We start from the raw sequence: 22,337 nt of genomic DNA on the forward strand, positions 1-22,337 counted from the left end.
TCTTCTCATCATTCTGGTACAAGTTGATCATTGTCTCATGTGTCCGTGGGATGTTGAACTGCACAGGTTATGGGTTAGGGTTAGGGTTAGGTGTTTTATTTAGGCAAATTCTAATCTGCCCTTCCTGTTTTTGAGGCTTACCAATGGTTTACATCTTGTGGTGAATCTTCTGTATTCACTCTGGTGAGGTCTTAAGTGTAGACTTTGGCACAGATATGCCTACTTCCCGGAGAGTGTTCTTGATCGTGTCTACTGTTGTGAAGGGATTTTTCTTCACCAGGGAAAGGATCGTTCTGTCATCCACCACACTTGTTTTCTGTGATCCTCCAGGTCTTCTAGTGTTGCTGAGCTCATCAGTGCATACTTTCTTTTTAAGACTTCACCAAACAGTTGATTTGGCCACAACTAATGTTGTTGCCGTCTCTCTGATGGGTTTGCTTTGATTTTTTCAGCCTAATGATGGCTTGACTCATGATAGTGACAGCTCTTTGGACTTCATATTATGAGTTGACCTCATCAGATTCCGCACGCAAAAACCACACTTAAAATGAACTCCAGACCTTTTATGTGCTATTTGTAAATGAAACAATGAGGGAATAACAGAGAAATGACCATGGAACAGCTGAGCAGCCAACGGTCCAATTATTTTTGGTCCCTTCAAAACATGGAGGGCACATATAAAACATGTAATTCCTACACCGTTCACCTGATTTTAATGTAAATACCCTCAAATTAAGCTGAAAGTCTGCTTTTAAAGGACATCTTGATTGTTTCAGTTTAAATTCACTGCGGTGGTGTATAGAGCCAAAATGCATAAAATTGTGATAATGTCCAAACATTAATGGACTTGACTGTCATAGGAAAACCTTTAGTTCCTGGTAAACTAGAGATAAGTCTGTCACACACATACAGTAAATTTATGTTTAGAGTCAGTAGCTCACATCTGCTGTTGTGGCTAATTAGTCTCCAATTGTCAGACCTTTGTCCTCACTATATCCATTCTAGTCAACATATAACAGCTCAGTATGTTGTAATGGATGTTGCTGTCCAACGGAGGCATTTTAATTCAACAATATGGACTTGGAGGATAAGGGGAATTTCCAATAAGTGCAACTTATTTCAGAGAAATCAACCATGTTCCCGGTCAGCGGTTACTTTTCTGACCTTGTTGCTTCACAAAGCCATTAGAGCTCAGTACATCAACAGTTTACTGCCCTGGTCTGATGAGTTCATGCTCTCAGTACAGCACAGATCTGTGTTCAAGCCGGACTTTCCTGCAGACAGTGTGTGAACTCAGACACAGCTGTTATATTGATCTGTCACATATTCAAACGAGAGGAAGCAGGAACAACAGAAGGTAGGGAAGCGCCTCATTTATGCTAATTAACATAAAACTATTTACAGTCCTATTACTCGTTAATTAATTATTATTATTTCTGACTCATGATGAGCTCAGCTAAATATCGTTGACAGCCATGCAGCGGCAGCGCTGGCCATGCGAGAGTCCTGCTGAGTCTGGGTCGCAGGCACACTAAGGACCAGGGGCTAAATGAAGGACAGCGAGACAGACAGGGGAAAACTAAACCCTCTCAACCATACAATGAGCATGAAATACAAGCCTGCAAGCCACAGGACGACGTACTTTTGGAGGAAACTGTCATCTCCAGCGTTCTTACTTTCACTGAAATGTATGAGCTGAGTTGACGCCTCATACATAAAGAACAAGAGAAACGCTTCTTAAAATATGTGAAATTCTGTGGTATCAACAGAATTATTTATCAAAGCCTAACCATGACTCATGTGGGCTGACTTGTCCTACTAAAGGATTCAAAAATATATAGTATTACATCTTCAGATAAAAGAACAGCACAAAACCAAACAAAAATATGAAAATGAATAGTGTGATGGCAAAGAACATCCTCCATAAAATGGAAACAGGAAAAGTTTGCAAAAGTGTAAGAAATTCTCATGTATAGATATGGGACAAATTAAAGGAAAAACGTACATGCATGACCCCTACAGTGAGGCAACCTAGTAGCGCTGCTATGCATTGGGGGACATTTTACCTACTTTAGTGGTGTTGGGCCCCTTGTTCCCGTCAAGTGAAGGTTCACTGCAAATCAATAAAAGTCATTCCGAGTGATCACCTGTATCCTATGGTGAAACATTTCTATCCTGATGGGTGATCTCTTCCTGGATAATGCCCACACTCATAGGACAGAAAGGGTCACTGAATACTTTGATGAGCATGAAACTGATGTGAATCATGCGCGGTGGCCTTTGCAGTCACCAGATCTCAGCCCAACTGAACACCTTTGGGAGATTTTGAAACAAATACATTGGATTCTCCACCAGCATCATCAAAACGCCACATGAGGAAATATCTTTGGATAAATGGTAATAAATGGTGGTTTAGTAGAGTTTAGGAGACTATATAAAAATTTATGCTGTCATATGGGGGCCCGACGCCTTGCTAAGATACACCATATTGCCAAAAGTATTCGTTCACCTGCCTTGACTCGCATATGAACATAAGTGACATCCCATTCCTAATCCATAGGGTTCAATATGACGTTGGTCCACCCTTTGCAGCTAGAACAGCTTCAACTCTTCTGGGAAGGCTGTCCACAAGGTTTAGGAGTGTGTTTATGGGAATTTTTGACCGTTCTTTCAGAAGTGCATTTGTGAGGTCACACACTGATGTTGGACCAGAAGGCCTGGCTCTCAGTCTCTGCTCTAATTCATCCCAAAGGTGTTCTATCGGGCTGAGGTCAGGACTCTCTGCAGGCCAGTCAAGTTCATCCACACCAGACTCTGTCATCCATGTCTTTATGGACCTTGCTTTGTGCACTGGTGCACAGTCATGTTGGAAGAGGAAGAGGCCAGCTCCAAACTGTTCCCACAAAGTTGGGAGCATGGAATTGTCCAAAATGTCTTGATCTGCTGAAGCATTCAGAGTTCCTTTCACGACTGGATTTGTTGCACAGGTGGCATCCTATCACAGTTCCACGCTGGAATTCACTGAGCTCCTGAGAGTGACCCATTCTTTCACAAATGTTTGCAAAAGCAGTCTGCATGCCTAGGTGCTTGATTTTCTACACCTGTGCCCATGGAAGTGATTGGAACACCTGATTCTGATTATTTGGATGGGTGCGCGAATATTTTGGCAATATAGTGTATTTGTGTGTACATTTTTTCCTCTAACTTATCATTTACCTTTTTTTAGTTCACTAAAGTCAGCAAGCTCATCCTGTGGAGGCAATAAATGGCTGAATAAAATGTATTACAATGAATTCAACAGTTGTTGAGGTAGCCCTGTTTATTGCGTCCAGAGCTGAATTCTGATGTCTAGTTTCTTAAATGTTACTGTACAACATTATATAAAATGTTGTATAATTCTGTGTGTGAAACAAGATTATCCTCCTCTCATGTGAAGGTGGCAGCTGCAAGGTTACTGACGTTAACAAAACGGACGATCATAGCAATAATTTATCCAGACATCGTACGAAAAATAGGCCATTTTCAAGCAGGTGAATCTACAGCATGACCGAAGGGCTAGAAGTCTGCTGCAAGCGGACATGAACCAGTTTCAAGTCACAAGTTAATCCAATCACACCAACAGCAGCAACATTGCTGTGGGGTCACTGTTGGGATCGCGCTGTGAAAGAAGTGTAAATAACAAGTTAACGCTTTGACAAATAAGTAGGACAAATTATCACACTTGGCAGGAGGTGACACAACGCTGAGTCATTTTGTCACTGCCTAAAAAACTGCAGCACGAGATGAGTGACAGTGATGGAGAGAAACACATGAAAGACAGAGAGCAAGAACAGGACTTTGATGTTCACTCCTCCCACATCAATCCAGAAAAATGGGTCACTGAATCGCTCAAACTACTCAGACAGGTGCTGGTGAGCTTGACGGATTTACGACTCACAATACCCTCTTTGGATGAGTGGAGAGATGGAAGGATGGTGGCTGGATGTGTGTTTGAGTTAAGTTGCAGTAAACAAGTTTTTTTTTTTGCCAGATCTGCTGCTTGTGTGACACTCATGCTGCAGTTTTTTTTTTAAGTCCAAGCATGGATTGCTCTTAAACATTACATCTTACTGCAGTTCACACAGTCATGTATCGCTAAAATTATGTCAAGATATTACTTTCATGAAAAGTTATCAGACCAAATAATTAACATAGTCAAACCGCACACACAAAGCCAAACAGCATCTTGCAGACAATCCTTACTAATCCTAATTGAAGTATTCGTGATACAGACTTGAGTAGCTTTATTGTCATCAGCTCATACGTGATGACCGTCCTGTAAATGAATAAAATTATCCACTGAAAAGACCCATCAACAGTGTGCCCTAGATACGTCTCAGTAATTTACCAAAATGAAAATCACACAATTAACCGGCCATCACACAAACTTAACATAATAACTGAATAGTACAACAAACGCCAGTGACTCATCTCATTGTATCTCTATAATAGGATGCTTAAAAAAAGACTAGAATTTGCAGATAGAAAATGGAGGCTAATGAGGGCTCTACATGACACATTCATTTTTAAAATTTCTGGGTCAGAGCTTCAGAACTGCATGGCCTTCATATATCATCTTCTTGAGGGAGAGAATATGTGGGTCACTAAAAATACATTTAGCTTGCCAATGCAAAATCATACTCATCTGACCGTCTGAAGATTAAATTACAAAGTGAACGGAGAAGTTTTAACACACAAAATGTGTTTAAATTACTTTTTAAAAATCCTACCTAATCAACATTTTGGTATCAGCAGTCTACTTTATATATATTTGACAAAGTGTGTTGACTGTCAGGTGTTTGTGCTCAGTGATCAAAGACAGGACATCATCTTACACAGATTCTTGGAAAAGAATGCACAGATGCAGGAAAATGAGTCAAATCAAACACATGGTAGAAAATTTTGTGGAAGGTCTACTAAAAGTGCATTCATAAAGAGCAACTGTCCATCAGAGATACACTACCATTCAGAAATTTGTGGTCACTTAGAAAATGTCCTGATTTTTGAAAGAAAAGCAGAATTTTCCAGTGACATTAAATTAATCAGAAATATAGTCTAGACATAATGTGGTAAATGACTATTCTCGCTGGAAACGATAGATTTTTAATGGAATATCTCCATAGGGGTACAGAGGAACATTTCCAGCAACCATCACTCCTGTGTTCTAATGCTACATTGTGTTAGCTAATGGTGCTGAAAAGATAATTGATGATTAGAAAACCCTTGTGCAGTTATGTTAGCACATGGATAAAAATATACATTTTTTCATGGAACATGAGAAATTGCCTGGGTGACCCCAAACTTTTAAATTGTAGTGTATATATGGAACTCATAAGTTCTAAAGACAAGAGCCAAAGATATAAAGTCCCACTTCATCCTATAGTCAGGTCTGTCTCTTAAACCCCTCCCTATCAAAGACAAAAAATGTCTCTTGGGGTTCTAGTATAACCATTCCACTAACAAATCTGTTTGTGTAGGCTGATCTCTCTCTTATCTCATGAAACTGGGCCATCTGAATTCCATTTGTGAGTAAGCTGAGGTAAGCACATGATTCCAAAGACCTGATGGTTAGTAGTGTGTGGTCAGCAGCAAAAGTTGCACCATGTTGTCATGTTAAAAGCAAGGACCAACAGACAATTAAAAAAAAAAAAAATCACTCACAACTTAAAAGTGTAGTTTGCAATTCTGGAGAAAGCTTGCTGATATTTAGCGAGTTAACATATTGAGATAGTTGGCATGTGCCAGACTCACCCACCCTCAGGCTCCCACTGCCCCCTGTCCTCTGCTAAAGCATGAACCTGCACAAAGACAAACATGAAGACGAAGATGCACAAGACGCGCTGGGAGTGTTGCGTTGATGAGCGTGAGCCACTTAGTGTCCTATTTTACAAGGCCATGTACCGATGCTGATTTTTTTTTTTAAACACACAAAGTCAGTAGACCATGAGGAGAAATTCACAGTATTTGATTTTTTTTTAAACTGTATTAAACTAGAAACTCACACTCCATCTTGAAGGCTGACATTTCATTTCTGACCTTGGAAACCTTTGTCCTCATCTCTTTGCAGTTTATTCATGCATATAGTGATAAGGCTGCAGTTACTTTCTGGCTGGCACGGTTCACCATGGTAAGTGACACCCAGCTTATCATTTTTGCTGCGTCGATATGAAGCTGGAAACCATCTGGTTAGTTTGTGCTGAATCTTTTTAAAATGATTTTTTTTGTCTACAGGATAACCTCCCCAGGCTTTATCGTGATGATTTTCAAGCCCTGATAAGAGTCTGGTCAAACATGTTTAGTGCACTTTTGTACGAGTGGCTTTAGGCAGGATTAGACAGAAATACTCTCATACATTTGTTGAAATATACATGTAAAAAGGCACCCAGGCAGCTCAACTGGTTGAGCGGGAGACCCATGAACAAAAGTGGTTATAACAGTCATGGGTTTGAATCCAGCCTATGGCCATGTGCTGCAGGGTGTGTGTGTGTGTGTGTGTTCTTGTACTTGCTACATGGTGAGTACCATTTTCTGCATTTAACTATCAAAGTGAGGACATTTTTACAAAGTGAGGACATTTTTACAAAGTGAGGACATTTTGGCCGGTCCTCACTTGGAAACAGCCATGTTTGAGGGTGAAGACTTGTTTTTAGAGAACAGGTATGAATTGAGGTTTGGTTAGGGTTAGGGTAAGGATTAAGTTTAGCCAATCAGTTGTGATAGTTAAGGTTAGGGTAAGGCTCTAGGAAATGCATTACGCCTATGGATGTCCTCACTAAGATAGAAGTACAAACGTGTGTGTGTGTGTGTGTGTGTGTGTGTGTGTGTGTGTGTGTGTCTCAAAATGATTTGCTTTTTCCCCCCCCATTTTTTTCTACATGGACAGTGAAGAGGTGGAAATAATATTTGAACACTTCTTCTAATGTACTTTCACGCTTCCATTCCTCCTTCCAAGTGCACTTGGCTTGGATTAGTAAACACATTTAAACACAGTCTAATTATCTGATGAAGTTGACAGTCCAAAATTCCCATCCTCACATTTCACTAATGAAATGTTTACAGGGTGAGCAGAACATTAAGCAGAGCTCTCTCTTTTCCTCAGGCTCAAACGGTTTTGTTAACATCCCTCTAGCTGATTCTGAACTGTGTGCTTCACCAAAGCATTTAGTCAGAAATGTTTTTTAACAGACCATTACAAATGTCGCCTATTTCTTTGGTTAACAGCATCTCCTATTGAGTTGCATCTATTACAAATACTAATTATAAATTAGGGTGATATGTCCTTACAGCATCAAAGAATCACCCCATTTTCTTGCTTTTCAGTACTGAATCATGGTCAATATAGTTAGGGTTTTTTTTTAACAACAATGAACACTTATTTGTCAAAGTAATACCAATCAGTTTATTAAAAAAAAATAGAATAAGTGACTGCATAACTCAGTATTTAAAAGACGCACTTCCCAAAAAAAAAAAATGTTGAGGTCAGGCCCAGGAAGACCAACAATGGATGTGAAAAGTACAACCCTATTTGACTGTTGTTTATAGCAAGGTTCTACTGCTCCCATAGCACTCAAGAGTCTGGTATTGTAGGTTTAACTTTTGATTTTAGAACATATGCAAAGATTTTTATCATCTGAGTGCAGTGAATGTGTCTTAAGTGATTGCAGTATGAAGACACCTGCATCTGAAGAGCCCAGTCACAGGGGAATCAGTACTACAACTACAAAATGGAGAACACTCTAAGCAACTGCATTAAAAGGTTGCTGAGAAGGATATATCAGGGAATGGGAATTTCCAAGTCACTGAATTCAATTGGAGTGCAGTTAAATCCATCGTAGAAGGAATAGAGGAAATATGGCACATGTGTAAATCTGCAAGAAATGCAAAAAAGAGACTCATGAAGAAGGCTACCAAGACACCTATCAATCCCCTGAATGAGTTACAAGTTTCAGCGGTGGACATGCAAAAGACAGCTGTTGCTTGGGTTCTTCACCAGTCAAAGCTTTATCAGAGAGTGGCAAAGAGATACAGGCCGTGTGGAAAAACCTTAACGAGAGTTCAACCGAATTCATGTGGAAGATTCTGAAGTCAACTAAAAAAACAACAACAAACAAACAAAATTGAACTTCATGGCCATCAGACGAGATGCACACTGCACATCATCACTAGCTGCGTTTCCATTACCCTTTGATATGCGTAAAATGTAAATAGCGCAATAGAAAACTGGTAATGGAAACACCTGAATTTCGAAAAAGGACTAAAATATCGCTAAAAACTTTTTACGCTCTCATGAGGTGGTTTTTCAGACGTTTCGATATTGAAGAATATCGCAAAAGCGCAATGGAAACACTTTTTCCGCAATTATACGTCACTGGACGTGACGTACCTGGTCACATGACCAGTTCTCTCGGAGTAAACATGGCGCGATACGTGTGGACAGAAGAGGAGACCGAGACTTTTCTTGCCATTATTCTTGAGAAAAACATCACTGCCATACTAGACAGCAAACAGAAGAGGAATGCAGAGTGTTATAAGGAGGTTTTGGGCGTCCATCTTCCTGCAGCGAAATCTCGCGGGATGATATTTTACGAGAGTTACGATGCTTCTGCCCAGAACAACCTTCAATGGAAACACGTTTAAAAGCGCAAATATACTTTGTCGAAATTTTAGAAATATCGCTTTTATTTTGCGAAAAACTGTAATGGAAACCCAGCTACTGACAAACCATCCCTACTCTGAAGCATGCTGGCAGCAGCATCATGACAGAGCTTTAGCAGTTTTGCAAAAAAGAATGGGGTATAACTGCAGTATCGAAATGTCCACGGCAGATTGAGACCTATCCACAAAGTATACATGAATTTGAATCATTTTCTTGATACGTACTGAAATAGATGTGAGCAGATGTTCTAGGATACAGTGAACACCAGACAGATACTACCTGTATTTTTCCGTTTTTGTTCAAACAACAAAAATGTTCATACATGTGAAGGCCACTTGCGCATTTTAGGTGAGCAGGCATGTCAACACATATGAAAGTCTGGTAGGCAAACATCTATTAATTTATTAATTGCTCTAAAGGTACATAGAATTAGATACTGATATAGTGCTATATATTAGCACTTTGCTTGTGTGTAGGATTTGTGTGTGCAAAATCACACATTATGGGGATTTTCATAAAAACAATAATAAAAATTCCCAGAGCAGTATTCAAATTTGTTGTATCTAGTGTAATGGGCTCAAAAATGCCTTGCAGTACAGTCTGAGAAGAGTAACTCATGCAGGGCGCTTTACCTTGAAACACAGGAATATGCTATTCCTTGGTGGCTCATTAGCTCTTATTGCCAGTGGCCAATAATCCATCAGGGTCTCCCTCTTATATTCAATACGCCCCACATTCACATTAAATATGCATGCCAATTTCCAGGAAGTATGAATAAAAACTAGCATTAAGAAACATTTTTTGTGCAAACTAAATGGCTTGTGTTACAAGGGAGAAAAAGTAGAAAAGCTATTTTATAACTAATTATTTCAAGGACCTTTTTGGTATGTATATATTTTTAATATAGCCATTTGTGAAATTTGAAACCTGGGCAATGAAATGGGCAAGTAAGGAATGCTTCTTGACTTGTATCCTTTATGCGTTTCTGCTTTCCTGTAATATCCCATTGGTTTTAAAATTTAAATACCAACTATTCTCTCCTTCTCTCCATCAAAAGTAAAATGTCTTCTCACTGGCACACATAGCAGAGAATTACTAATCAGTGTGCCCTTTATTATTCCAGTTATCTGCTCTATCCACAGTGATAATTGCTAAGAGGAAGTACTGTCGTGGTCCTTTTAAGGGTTTTCATCTCCATTAACTACTATCTGTACTAACATTTAATTTGAATTGGACTGATAACATTATATCGGTTGTCTCTCCTGCTGAACTCGATGTGAGCTTTAGCCAATTTGGCACAGGCTAATAAGATGAACCCAATAATTCTGCATCACTTACAGTTAAAAATAAGCTCATCCTCTGTCTAAATCTTGGCTCGGTGTGATTCAGCTGTCCTTCTCTGTGTGTCATATGAGCCTGATGGCTGGATTTGGCTCTGCCTGTTCTCCGTCAAACCACGAAAGCATGACAGACTTTCAGATTAAGAGACAGATTTAAGATTAATCATCATAAAGAAGCCATGACTAAGTTTGCACCTGCAGATGGGAAAACGCAAACAGTTAAGACTGAAAACGCACATGAATACCAACACAAACACATGTATACAATCTACACAGCAAGAAGAAAAAATGTGTTTTTTTGTGTTTTTTTTTAATCTTTTTTTCCTAGATATTCATTTTCATTTTGTGAAACTTGGAACCCTTGGAATTCCTACTGTGATAAATTTGACTGGATGTGGCATGACTGATCACCACACTGCAAACTGACAGGCCATCTGATGGCTGCTGACTCACACGTGCACACATTGATGTGGACTCTCACACAGAATAAGAGGTAAAAATAAATACATAAATAAATAAACAAACACCCTGAAACCTAGGGTAATTAAACGGCTTGTCACCTCTGATAATAAGAGGATATTGTTAAAGTCAGATAATTTTTATGTGGACTAAATGGAAAAAAAAATAAAAACCTGAATAGATTCAAGACTATTGTGCAAAGTAAGACATAAACATACACATAACCAGATTTATGCTATAGCTCTGCCGTATAAATCTCGGTCATCCTGTCATTTCCATGTTTTATGAACACTTCTGCTTTACTAGTATCTCAGTGAAAAGTTGGCCAAATTCACCAAATCCCACCGGCAAGATTCTCCAACAGAGCAAAGCTGCCAACCTTCACTGACACGACGGCAGCTCCTCAAAACATAAACAGAATTTTAAAAATGCTCCTTCAGTACTGCAATCCTTTAACAGTGTCTGCAGGGCTTTAGCAGTGAAATAAATGGTGAGTAAACGAATGAAAGGAAAGATTCACATTACAGTTTCAAATCAGAAGGGGTCTATGCAGCCTTTAGAGTATGTTAGGAATAAGATCGCAGAACAAAATGGACTGATGCAGAATTTATTTGTTTAAACCTCACACAAAACTTAAGAGTTTGTAACATAAATAACAAAATTTAATAGAAGTTAAGCAGAAACTTTACTCTAAAGTGGCAAGAAAACAGCAGCCAAAAATAATACAGCTCTAGTGTTGGTCTCTGTATTGAAAGATCTGCCTTTTATGCCACCTACTTAGCTTGTGTTTTTGAATTTTTAGAAAAGTATTTAATGCAGACCCTATTTGTTTTCATATAAAACCTGCATACCAAAGAAAAGTGCAATCAAAGTGATACAACCACGCATTTCAGGCGCATAATGCAGCACTGAATGTCGTAATTTACACAGCTTGAAATGTATTGTGTAGGTGGATAAGAGACTGTAATATGTTGCAATTTAGGTTTCATTTGTCTTACTCAGGCTGATCTGTGAATATGTTCTGTACCAATTCTCTCACAAAATCTCACCAAAGTGCCCTTTTACTGTTACACACTGTTTAAACATCCGGCACCTGGTGTTACAAACATGATTTCCAAGAAACGCGAAAACCTTTTACTGCCATCCTGTGCTGCTGTGAAACTGCACACTTTCCCATCTTTTCCCTTTCGCTTTTTCACACACACACACACACACACAGAGAAAATGCATGCAGTCGGTGTCACAGCTCTGCTCGTCTCGTTTCCTGAAACATCTTGGCACTGAGTCACCGCTATGTCAACAGACTGATTATAGAAGAGGACATATTAATCCACACTTTTGGAAGTGACTCACAGGGGTAGAATTGCATGCTCGAGTGCTTTCGCTTATTTCCTGTTGACTCTCCATTCAGTGTGTCCACATTTATGAGGATGAGAAAGATCCTGCTGAACTATCTGATAGCAGACCACTGTTTGTGCTAGTTATGTTTTGAACTGAGATACGACGTGGTTTGACAGGGGAATAAATTTCTTTTTTCTAACATGTGAAATCTGGAGACGGTTTTAGCCTCCCGTGAAGAACTAGAACAGGGGTGTCAAACTCCGTTCCTGGAGGGCCACTATCCTGCATGTTTTAGATGTTTCCCTCTTCCAACACACCTGATTCAAATGATCAGCTTCTCATCAAGCTCAGCAGAAGCCTGATAATGAGCCTGATCATTTGAATCAGGTGTGTTGGAAGAGGGAAACATCTAAAACATGCAGGATAGTGGCCCTCCAGGAACGGAGTTTGACACCCCTGAACTAGAAGATCGACATAGCAAATAAAGTTAACAAGCAAGGTTCATTTGAGGTATTTCAGCACAAATGCACAATAATCCTATCTTTTTAACTATACATTCGAACACGTGCAATATGAATTTAAATCTTTATTTTGGGGGCAGGGAAATGCTGCAGTAGTTCATGACAATATCAAGACTTATATCTGTGCTTTGCCATATCTTCTATACGTATGAGTAAATATCCCTGTGCAATCATGGACACCAACCCATCCAGAGCTCACAGTTTACACATAAAACTCCTCTACTGGTGTGATATCACTGTTATAATCTACAGGGCACATTGTGCTCAATCTGTAACTTGCTCAGTAGCTTGTTGTTTTGACAGACGTACCGACAGGGAAACAGTGGCTCGAAAAAACATCTTTCATTAATTCTTGCATTTTAATTTTTTTTCCTCTGGGCCCCCCATCCTTCACTATTATCCACATCTATTTATTTCCCGAGCACGCTTCACTGACAATCAGTATTCTGAAGTTGTAGCTCCAGAAAACCAGACATTAACATAATGCCTGCCAGTAATATTTTCCAGGGACAGAGGCTTACAGGCTGCATTCCCACACATGCTGCTCAAATCCAATACCGGTATGCATAATTTAAGTCCACTAATTTTGGGCGGATTTTCTTGCTGATTGAGAGGATGCTGCTGCTGTGTGATAGAGGCACATGTTGGTTACCGAACCAGAGAGACTCATGCAATGTGGCGACGTCTTTCCAAACCAGGGGGATGTTTATCTAATAAAGCTTCCTGGTGATTTGTTACCAGCCTTCTTGACCCTCCTGCTGAGGTACAAATCGAGAAGGGCCAATTAATTACTTTGCAGTCAGTGTCTCTCTGTGCAGTTGTCAGAAACATGCCATTAACCTTCGTGTCGTCCTGAAAATATGGGGGAAAAAAATATTTTCACAGTGAAAGTTTTGATATTCACATTTTCAATATTTAAGGGAAATTTTTGAACATTTTTTGGTGGAAAAAATGAAATGTTACAAATGTTTTTTTAAGAACATTCACCAAAAAAATCAACCAAAATCCAGCGAATTTCGCTGGATTTTGGTTGATTTTTTTGGTGAATGTTCTTAAAGAAAATATGACAAGTTTTACTGATATGTATGTAATCACTTTAGATATTTTTAGGATTATTTGGAAGATTTTTACCTATTTTTTGAAAATATTTACAAGAATTTTCTTGCCAAATTTGGAGGATTTTAAAAAACTTTTAAGGGAAACTTTAAAGGAATTATTGGAATTTTCTTCTTGAACGTTTTGCAAATTTTCAGAAATGTGGGGAATTTTTTTTGCTGAATTTTTGGATTTTTTTTTCAGATAAGTAAACTGTATTTTTTGGTGCCTGTGAGGACAGCAGGAGGGTTAATCTAGAGTTCGATTTAGCTGTATTGTTTTCAAATAAGGTTTTTATCCATTGCATCAGTGATAACCACTAAAGTCATAAATTCTACTCTAAAAACGTCATTTTTCTAAAAGATTTGTTAAGATTAAGCACCACAAAACGCTAACACAGATGGCTGCCGGGGGGTGGTGGGAACAATTTTAGTGCAACATTTAAATGTCCGAAAGATACAACAGAGCAACTGAGGCTGAAGAAGTGTGCGTAGCTTCGGGGAGCAACCCAAATCTGTTCAAGTCAGAGGGTCTTGAAAAGAGGACAGTAATGGTCAGAGTGCACTAAAAAACACTCTAGAGGTGATGTTGTGCTTGGCTGTCCTGAATCACAATGCAGTGAAGAAGCGGGAAAAATGGAGACCCAAAAATAGACAGAAAAGACAGTATCAGTGCAACCTGAAGGATACGAGAACGAGAGACAGAGTCACGTTTCTCCTGTGTACATGTGGGTTTTTGCATTTTTCTCGCATGGGGAGGGAAAGTGCAGAGGGCAAATGTGAGTGCTGTTGAGCTTGAGGTTAAATTTTCCTTCAACAGTTTAGTTTTGATAAACACTGCTGAGGAAGCTGGGAGGGGAATCCTAAATGCACAGAATTTCAGTAGAGAACTCACACTAACAAGCTATATTGTTGCCATAATATGTTGTTTCCGGGTAAGATATTTAATAAATGTACATAAATGTGATGTGGACAGCTTCTGGATAGTGAAATGTTCATATTCAAGGGTAAGGCAAGTGATATTTTTAAGAATTTTTAATGTCAACAAATCTCACCAAAGGACTACACCAAATGTTGTGCTAGTCTGTGACATTTTACCCCAAACTCCACGGTTCCTATTTAGGACATGAATCTTTAAAAATAGGTCTTTCGGTGTTTTTATACACTCAACAAAAATATAAACGCAACACTTTTGTTTTTGCTCCCATTTTTTTATGAGATGAACTCAAAGATCTAAACCTTTTTCCACATCCACAATATCACCATTTCTCTCAAATATTGTTCAGAAATCTGAGAAATGAACATTCAATACACCAGCAACAGCTCTGGCTGACATTCCTGCTGTCAGCATGCCAACTGCACGCTCCCTCAAATCTTGCCACATCTGGGGCATTGTGCTGTGTGATAAAACTGCACCTTTCAGAGTGTCCTTGTATTGTGGGCAGTCTAAGGCACACCTGTGCACTAATCATGGTGTCTAATCAGCATCTTGATTTGGCACACCTGTGAGGTGGGATGGATTATCTCAGCAAAGGAGAAGTGCTCACTATCACAGATTTAGACAGATTTGTGAACAATATTTGAGAGAAATGGTGATATTGTGTATGTGGAAGAAGTTTTAGATCTTTGAGTTCATCTCATAAAATAAAATGGGAGCAAAAGCAAAAGTGTTGCGTTTATATTTTTGTTGAGTGTAGTTAGGTTTTCCTACGACACATAAATGCTGGGGACTGTTGAGCTGAATGTACAATACATTTAGTGAGCACTTCCAGCAGCAGCAGCAGCAGCAGCAGCAGCAGGTAGGTGCATGATCTTCTTACCACCATAAAAACCTGGAAAGAGACCAGACTGTGCACTAAAGCAAACACAAGAGGCAACACTCAAGCACACCCTCTATACCTATAAGAAAGAGGAAAGAGCCAACATGTTGTTCAGGGCAACTGTAACTAAGAAAATACGGTCTGTGCACTTATCGCAATATAATCATGATAATGTTTGATGTTTGATAACAAAAGCGCATGACAGTGTCACACAATCTGCACTGATGTGTTCATCAGGAATAAAAACAAGAAGGGAAATGGTTATCTCTGCCATATCCTCGTCTCTGATAACCATTATCTCCACATGTCTATCTGTATACTGACAAAGACACGAGGACACTAATAGTAGATGCCAGACAGTTGACGCTCCGTATCCTGTCAGACATCCTGTCAGTCCCTCAGTGACAATTCTACTACAGTGTACACAAAGTGTGTGACTCGATTAATGATGAATAAAGATTGATTAGCCTTATATATAATTCTACAAAATATTTTTTTAGCTGTTTGGGCTTTCACTTTTTAAATGCACCATGAAAAAAAATTGATTGGTTTCCACTTAAGGAAGTCATGAAATAAGCAGCAGGGGTACAAAAGCCAGCTGTGCAACCATAAAGTCAAAACACAACCATAAAGATGGTATCATTTCGCCCATTAACATTTACTACTCGGTATTGACCTACTAAACATGCACGGCTCAGTTTGCTCCAACAAAGTGAAAGTCTGAACCAACACTGGCAGACTGGAGGGTAATTATATCAACACAGCCATACAGCCACAAAGCAAAGATTCTACAGCGACGACAGAAGGCTGTCAAGACATGTATCGAGGCTGGAAAATACCAAATGCTGAAATCTGAGGTTGTGGAAAAATAGAATGCATTTCACAGCAACGGGCATAAATTATACCAGTCAAGACTTAGCAGATAAATCTTTGAAGAGTAGCAATGTTTGCAGTACACATGCTCAAAAACCGTGTCTAAAGAGGCATTACACTGTAGGTAACTGGATGTGTCATCTTATTCACACTGGGTTTCATTGTTGTGCAGCCATTCACTTCAACATTGACTCAGCAGGTTTAGCAGGAACGTTTGCCAACGCAAACTATCACCAGGTCATTTTATCAGCAACGCCACATTGCCAAGCCCAAAAGGTAAAGTCCAGTGTTAGTTACATAAACTCAAACTGTATTGTAATATTATAGAATGACAACAAGAGAGTATAAGCATCAAACTGCCCTGTTGCCTACCACCTGGTAGCTTGACTAACAATAAAAGCACAAAGGGCAGTTCAGAGTGTGTGTGTGTGTGCTTTAACAATCCATTTAGATAACGTGGATGGTGAAGTGTCACGGTTCTGCATAAAGAATGTTGCCGACAAGGTTTCTGATTTTACTTAATACAAAACAAATTCCACAAAGACACCAAAAGCAACAACAAATTATTGCTTATTTCTCTTTTGTCACAGATTCTATGAAAAATTATCAAAATCAGTGAACCACACAGTGAAACGTTCGTTCATTGCGATGAATCTGAGTACTCTAGCTTAAGATCAGACGAGCTGTTATTAATCCTGCAGCAAGGACATTTGCAGTGCTGCAGTAGCAAAGGAAACACAGGAGCATAGACAACAAATCAGAACAAAGAACTATCATAATACGCATGCTGATATTGTACAGATTCTTCAATATGTGCAAATTCAGATACTGCACAGATTCCTCTGAATGTGGAAAATAACACCGGAAGCACAGGATTATTCTACATATAGAATACTGATTTTGCACAATCTTATAAATGTGGAAAAACTGATATTGCTGTCAGTCAGACCCACATACACTGCAATGATGTCATCAGCCCTCACTAGTGCAGCAACATTATGTTAATCTATTGATGAACATACTGGACTCCCCAGCACTACGCCTGCTTTCAGTATATTCTCTAAAAACGTCAGTGCCAAGGTTTAGAAAATTTATGGGATTACCGTTTTCACAAAGACATATCTTTTGGACTCCTTTTTAAAATGCATGCCTTAAGCAGGAAAGAACGATCTGCGCCACATACAGAAAGCTGAATAGTTTTGAGAGAACAACAAACGCATTTGGTTTTGGATTTTAAAAGCAACAATGTCACAATTTTGGGGAAAAATAATCATAAATAGCTTGTGGAGTTTCAGCACTGTATTTAAGGTTTTGCTTATGACTAATTTATTCTCTTATGCCTGCATATAAACATCAGCTGTCCTTCTTCACCCCTTCTTTGAAAAACCACATATAAGGAAAGAAAATTCAAGCAGCAGTGAAGGTCAACTATCACATAGGGCAAAATTTATATTTGGCATCTGTCAGATTTCAGCATCATCATCATCTTGTGTGATCATTTTGACAGGATGGCAGCACAGAACACACACTTCCCACAGGAGTATGGATGCAGACGATCAGGCCAGGGGGCAAAGACGCATAACATTTTCTATCAACACACAAAGCCAGGGTCAGTCCTCCTCTGAGACACACAAGGGGCTCATCGCCTCCAGGAAATCAATTTTAACTAAACACATATGAAACTAATAATATTTGAGTGTCTCTGCTTGAAAGACAGATCTAGGACTAGTAGATGCAAAAGAAGTCTTTCCTCTAAGATGTTTGATTTTTTTTCTTTTTTAAAAAACAAAGAAATAACATTTGCAGGAATGAAGATGTTAGGATGAAGAAATGATTGAGGAAGCACGAACAACCAGGTTGGAAGCAACAGGAGAGGGAAAAAAAACACTGAACAAAGTTGCATATTTGCAAGTATATAAAATGACCCATACACTGGAGCATAACTGCACATTCAGTGCGGCGCCGTCACGACACAGGTCATGTAAACATAGCGACCTTCTGAATGGGTAAACTAAACAGATGAATAACAGGAAGGTAACATAGGGAGGGAGAGAGAGCGTTGTTAGTGTGTGATGTGCGATGGTATACAACAGTGTATCACACATCAGCGCTGAACTTTTTGTTTCAGGCAGTGCCATCTGGCCATTATCTCCATCAGGCAATGTGACCATAAATAGAGAAATGCATGAGACATGATGTCACACGAAAAACAAAGGAAAAATCCAGATTAACAGATCTGAGGACCATTTTCTGTTTAATTAAAGCTCATGAAAGTGCAGATATTTAGATGTCTAAGGCAATTTCCATGCATAAATTGGGAATCAGAGGAGATAGTCGTTGAAATAGAAGAAAAATACATTTGATGACAGCTTTTTTTTTCCAGCATCTTCTCATTTCCTTCTCGACAAGTCATTTTCTAGGTGTGAAATTGTGTTTCTTCACCAGTGCCAGTCATGGCAGTCAGGACAATCAAGACTAAAACTGGCAACAGTTCAGGAACGGTGACTGTCACCACAGCAGTGACTGTAACCATTACCATTCCCCACGGGGAAGTCCACAGCTAATATTCCCACAGTGGCTCCGCTCTGCTGCCCAGCACAGGTACAGCAATCCCCCAGAGTGTCAGTGTTTGAATGCATATTAAAAGTGTATGCTGGTGGAGACGGTGGGAGTGGCGAGACTGTTCCCTGGGGCTCATCGTGGTTCCACATTGCTGCAGAACCCAACAAGGCAGGGAGAGTCACAGTCGTCTGTGAGATGACGCCACTCTCAGGGGAAATTTAGGAGCATAGTGAGTCAGAGTCCCTCCGCTACAAACAAACTCTGACAAACTACAGGCAGGCAGGATTCGTTCTCAGACAGTTAAAGGCAAGGCATCACATCTAATTGGATACCAAGGATGTCTAAAGGTGATTCTCAGAGTCACACACTGCCGTCTGTGACTGATCTATAAGCTGTTCTCCTTAGAATTAACCAAAGGAAACTGTCATCAGCTTAAGGCCACAAGAGGCTAATCATATTGTTTTTACTCAGGCTTTTGATCTTTTGTGAATTCTTCCCAAATGGAGGAATGAAACAACAAACGGATAGGAGAAGCACTAGTGTGACTGTACGGAGACCTGCACCCGTCAAGATAAATCTAGTCGCAATAGTCCAAAATCAATGCTGACTGAGGAGAAGGACTCAAACTTCTTTTTGCAGATTGTCACAGTATTATCTATGCTTTTGTGTGTACTGAAGGTTTTTGGTTGTAAAAAGACAGGATATGTTTTTCAAAATACAACTGCTGATTCACAAAATACTGAATGATTGACAGTAGTTTCAACGTAAAACTACATGTGTCTTTCTGATAAAAATAGAATGGAATTATACAGGTAATAAAACTAAAAACACAAGCACCCAGTGTACAAACCGTTCTGATGGCAATCAAGAAAACCTCAGCAGACATTTTCTGATATTTCTATGGATGTCTTTGTTTCCCTCATACTGTCAGAACTGAAGCATCAGACAGGCAGATGATGTCTTAGTTCTGAGCTACTCTGTGACTGTCTGGAATTATAATCAGCACTCAAACTGTATTTTCTGTGCTACACATGTATTCACTCTCAAGATATCAAGTGCTCCTGTACGCTGATTTGCATGCTCTGCAGTCATTGGTTGCTTAGATATGATACCTCAACAGGCTGCCTTCTGCTGGTTGGCTGCAACCGCAGGGAGGGGCATGGAAGCTCTCTCACCAAAACATGCATAAAAGGCAGTGTGTAGGATCACAGACACAGCAGAGCACCCTATAAGCAACTTTGGGAAGAAAACCCACTGGCAGCTTTGAAAACTGGCAAATAGAAAAAAAAAGAGCAAGGAGAGACACTCAAGAGGAAGAAGAGTCAACCTGCCAAACTGCCGATGGAGAGATTTTGATGGAATAAAGTTTAGAAAGGTAGAAATTAGTGACAGGTGTTGATATTCACAGTCGTAACTGCAAAGAGGAACACTTTTCTGAGACTTTTTCTTTACCCATTTTTTGGTGAAAGACAAACAAAATGTCTCTGGAGGTGAAGGAGAAGACCCAGGTGCGTCTAGTGTTTCTGGGGGCAGCAGGTGTAGGCAAGACAGCCCTGATCAGACGCTTCCTACAGGACACCTTTGAGGCCAAACACCGGCGCACTGTGGAAGAGCTCCACAGTAAGGAGTATGACATTGGCGGGGTCAAGGTGACTGTGGAGATCCTGGACACCAGCGGCAGCTACTCCTTCCCTGCCATGCGCAAGCTCTCCATCCAAAACAGTGACGCCTTCGCACTGGTGTACGCTGTCGATGACCCCGAGTCACTGGAGGCTGTCAAGAGCCTCCGAGACGAGATTCTGGAGATCAAGGAGGACAAGTACACGCCGATCGTGGTGGTGGGGAACAAGGTGGACAGAGGGGAGGAGCGTCAGGTGTCCAGCGAGGACGTGCTGTCAACGGTAGAGATGGATTGGAACAACAGCTACCTGGAAGCTTCAGCAAAGGAAAATGCCAACGTGGTGGAGGTGTTCAAGGAGCTCCTGCAGCAGGCGAACCTTCCCAGCCGCCTCAGTCCGGCACTACGCAGACGCAGGGAGACCTTTCCCAAAGATACCAACTTCCGACCACCCATGAACAAGACAAACAGCTGTATTTTGTCATAATGGAAGGGCCAGAGGAAGGGAAGTGGGGATTTGTTTTACAAAAGGACAAGGTGGATGAGAAGTTGGAGGGTATGATGTGCAGCTCAGTGCTGCAGGACAGAGAGAGAGCAGAGAGAGAAGCCTGGACTCCAGCTATTCCTGTTGTACAGTGAAGAGCTGCCTGATAGTGACGCTGGACAAGCAAAGACACTTCACGGTTCACAAGGAAAAGACACTGAACAGCAGAATGAACTACAGACTGAACTTGGACAGACAGCCAGAATTACATGAAGAGAAAGAAGTTAATTACTCAGTCGTTTACTTGATGTAATGTTGTTGCTGCTTATCTGGTGACACGCTGCTGGTGTTTAGATCAATGTATAACTTTTGAATTTAAAGGTAAAATGTTCTCTTACATCAAGGTACTCAGCTGCGAAAGGATTCAGATCTTCACTGAATGGAAGCGCGTGTACATATTGTTTGCGTCATCTGTTGTATCGAAGTTGTATTTCTCATGTGATTTTTAAATTCACTAATCCATCTGTAGCACATCATGTTTACAAAGTTTGGAATTTAATTGCAATTTGCTACTGAGCATGACATTGTTTTTAAAAAGTGGTAAAACGCAAATATTGACTGTAAATGCACTTTTCATTTTAAGGTAACTAGTCCAGTAATGTTTTTTAAGTTGGTTTTAATTAACTAGATTTTTTAAAATCATTACATACTCATACAAATGTTTCTTTGTTGTTTATTTAAGAAATGTAAGTGGAATGTGGATCTAAATGTCTAATAAAAGGTGTAAGCACAAAAAAAAATCTAATTTTCTTGCGTGAACTCGGTGTTAATGTAGATAGAGGTAATAGTACGTAAAGGAGAAATTACTAGTAAATGAAACATTTATCATGAATAATTTTTAATCATGTCAGTGCAGCAGTGAATGACTATATTCAAAAATATTAGCAAATAGAAAATTGCAAAGTTACAGCTAAACAGTGCTGCAGTATGTCTAAGACTGGTGTTAGTCTGACTATTCTTTGCACACTCACTGTCCATTTTATCGAATATACCTGTGAAATCTAATGTAATCCAATAAAACAGCCATAAATTCTACTTTTTACAGAGCCTATATATTTTTATTGTTTGTTGGCACTACCAAATAAGTAATATTATTCATCATTAAAACCACACACTGCACAGTGGCGTGGTGGTTAGCACTTTCACCTTGCAGCCAGAACATCCCCGGTGTGCATCCCAGCCTTTCAGGATCTTTCTGCATGGAGTTTGCATGCTCTCCCTGTGCATGCGTGGGTTTTCTCCTGGTACTCCGGCTTCCTCCCGCAGTCCAAGAACATGCTGAGGTTAACTGATTATTCACACTGCCCGTAGATGTGAATGTGAGTGTGATTGTTATTCTGTATATGAAGCCCTGTGACAGACTGGTGACCTGTCCAGAGTGTCCCCTGCCTTCACCCCAAGTCAGCTGGGACAGACTCCAGCCCCCCCAACTGAGGATTAAGCGGTGTATGGATGGATGGATGGATGAAC

The 22,337-nt window shown here is 39.9% G+C and overlaps 1 protein-coding gene across 1 annotated transcript; it reads left to right on the top strand.

The window, feature by feature from the left end:
* Nucleotides 1-19,896: 19,896 nt before the first annotated feature.
* On the top strand, nt 19,897-21,902 carry LOC110954451 (GTP-binding protein Rhes-like). The gene has a single exon (XM_022198987.2). It carries the CDS (start codon nt 20,184-20,186, stop codon nt 20,808-20,810), a length of 627 nt encoding a protein of 208 aa, XP_022054679.1. The 5' UTR covers nt 19,897-20,183; the 3' UTR covers nt 20,811-21,902.
* Nucleotides 21,903-22,337: the final 435 nt, after the last annotated feature.

This window comes from Acanthochromis polyacanthus, chromosome 3 (assembly GCF_021347895.1).
Source record: "Acanthochromis polyacanthus isolate Apoly-LR-REF ecotype Palm Island chromosome 3, KAUST_Apoly_ChrSc, whole genome shotgun sequence".
NCBI classification, from domain to species: Eukaryota; Metazoa; Chordata; class Actinopteri; family Pomacentridae; genus Acanthochromis; species Acanthochromis polyacanthus.

What these genes read in the sequence shown, in the direction of transcription:
- LOC110954451 (XM_022198987.2), top strand. Translation starts at nt 20,184, where the DNA reads ATGTCTCTGGAGGTGAAGGAGAAGACCCAGGTGCGTCTAGTGTTTCTG.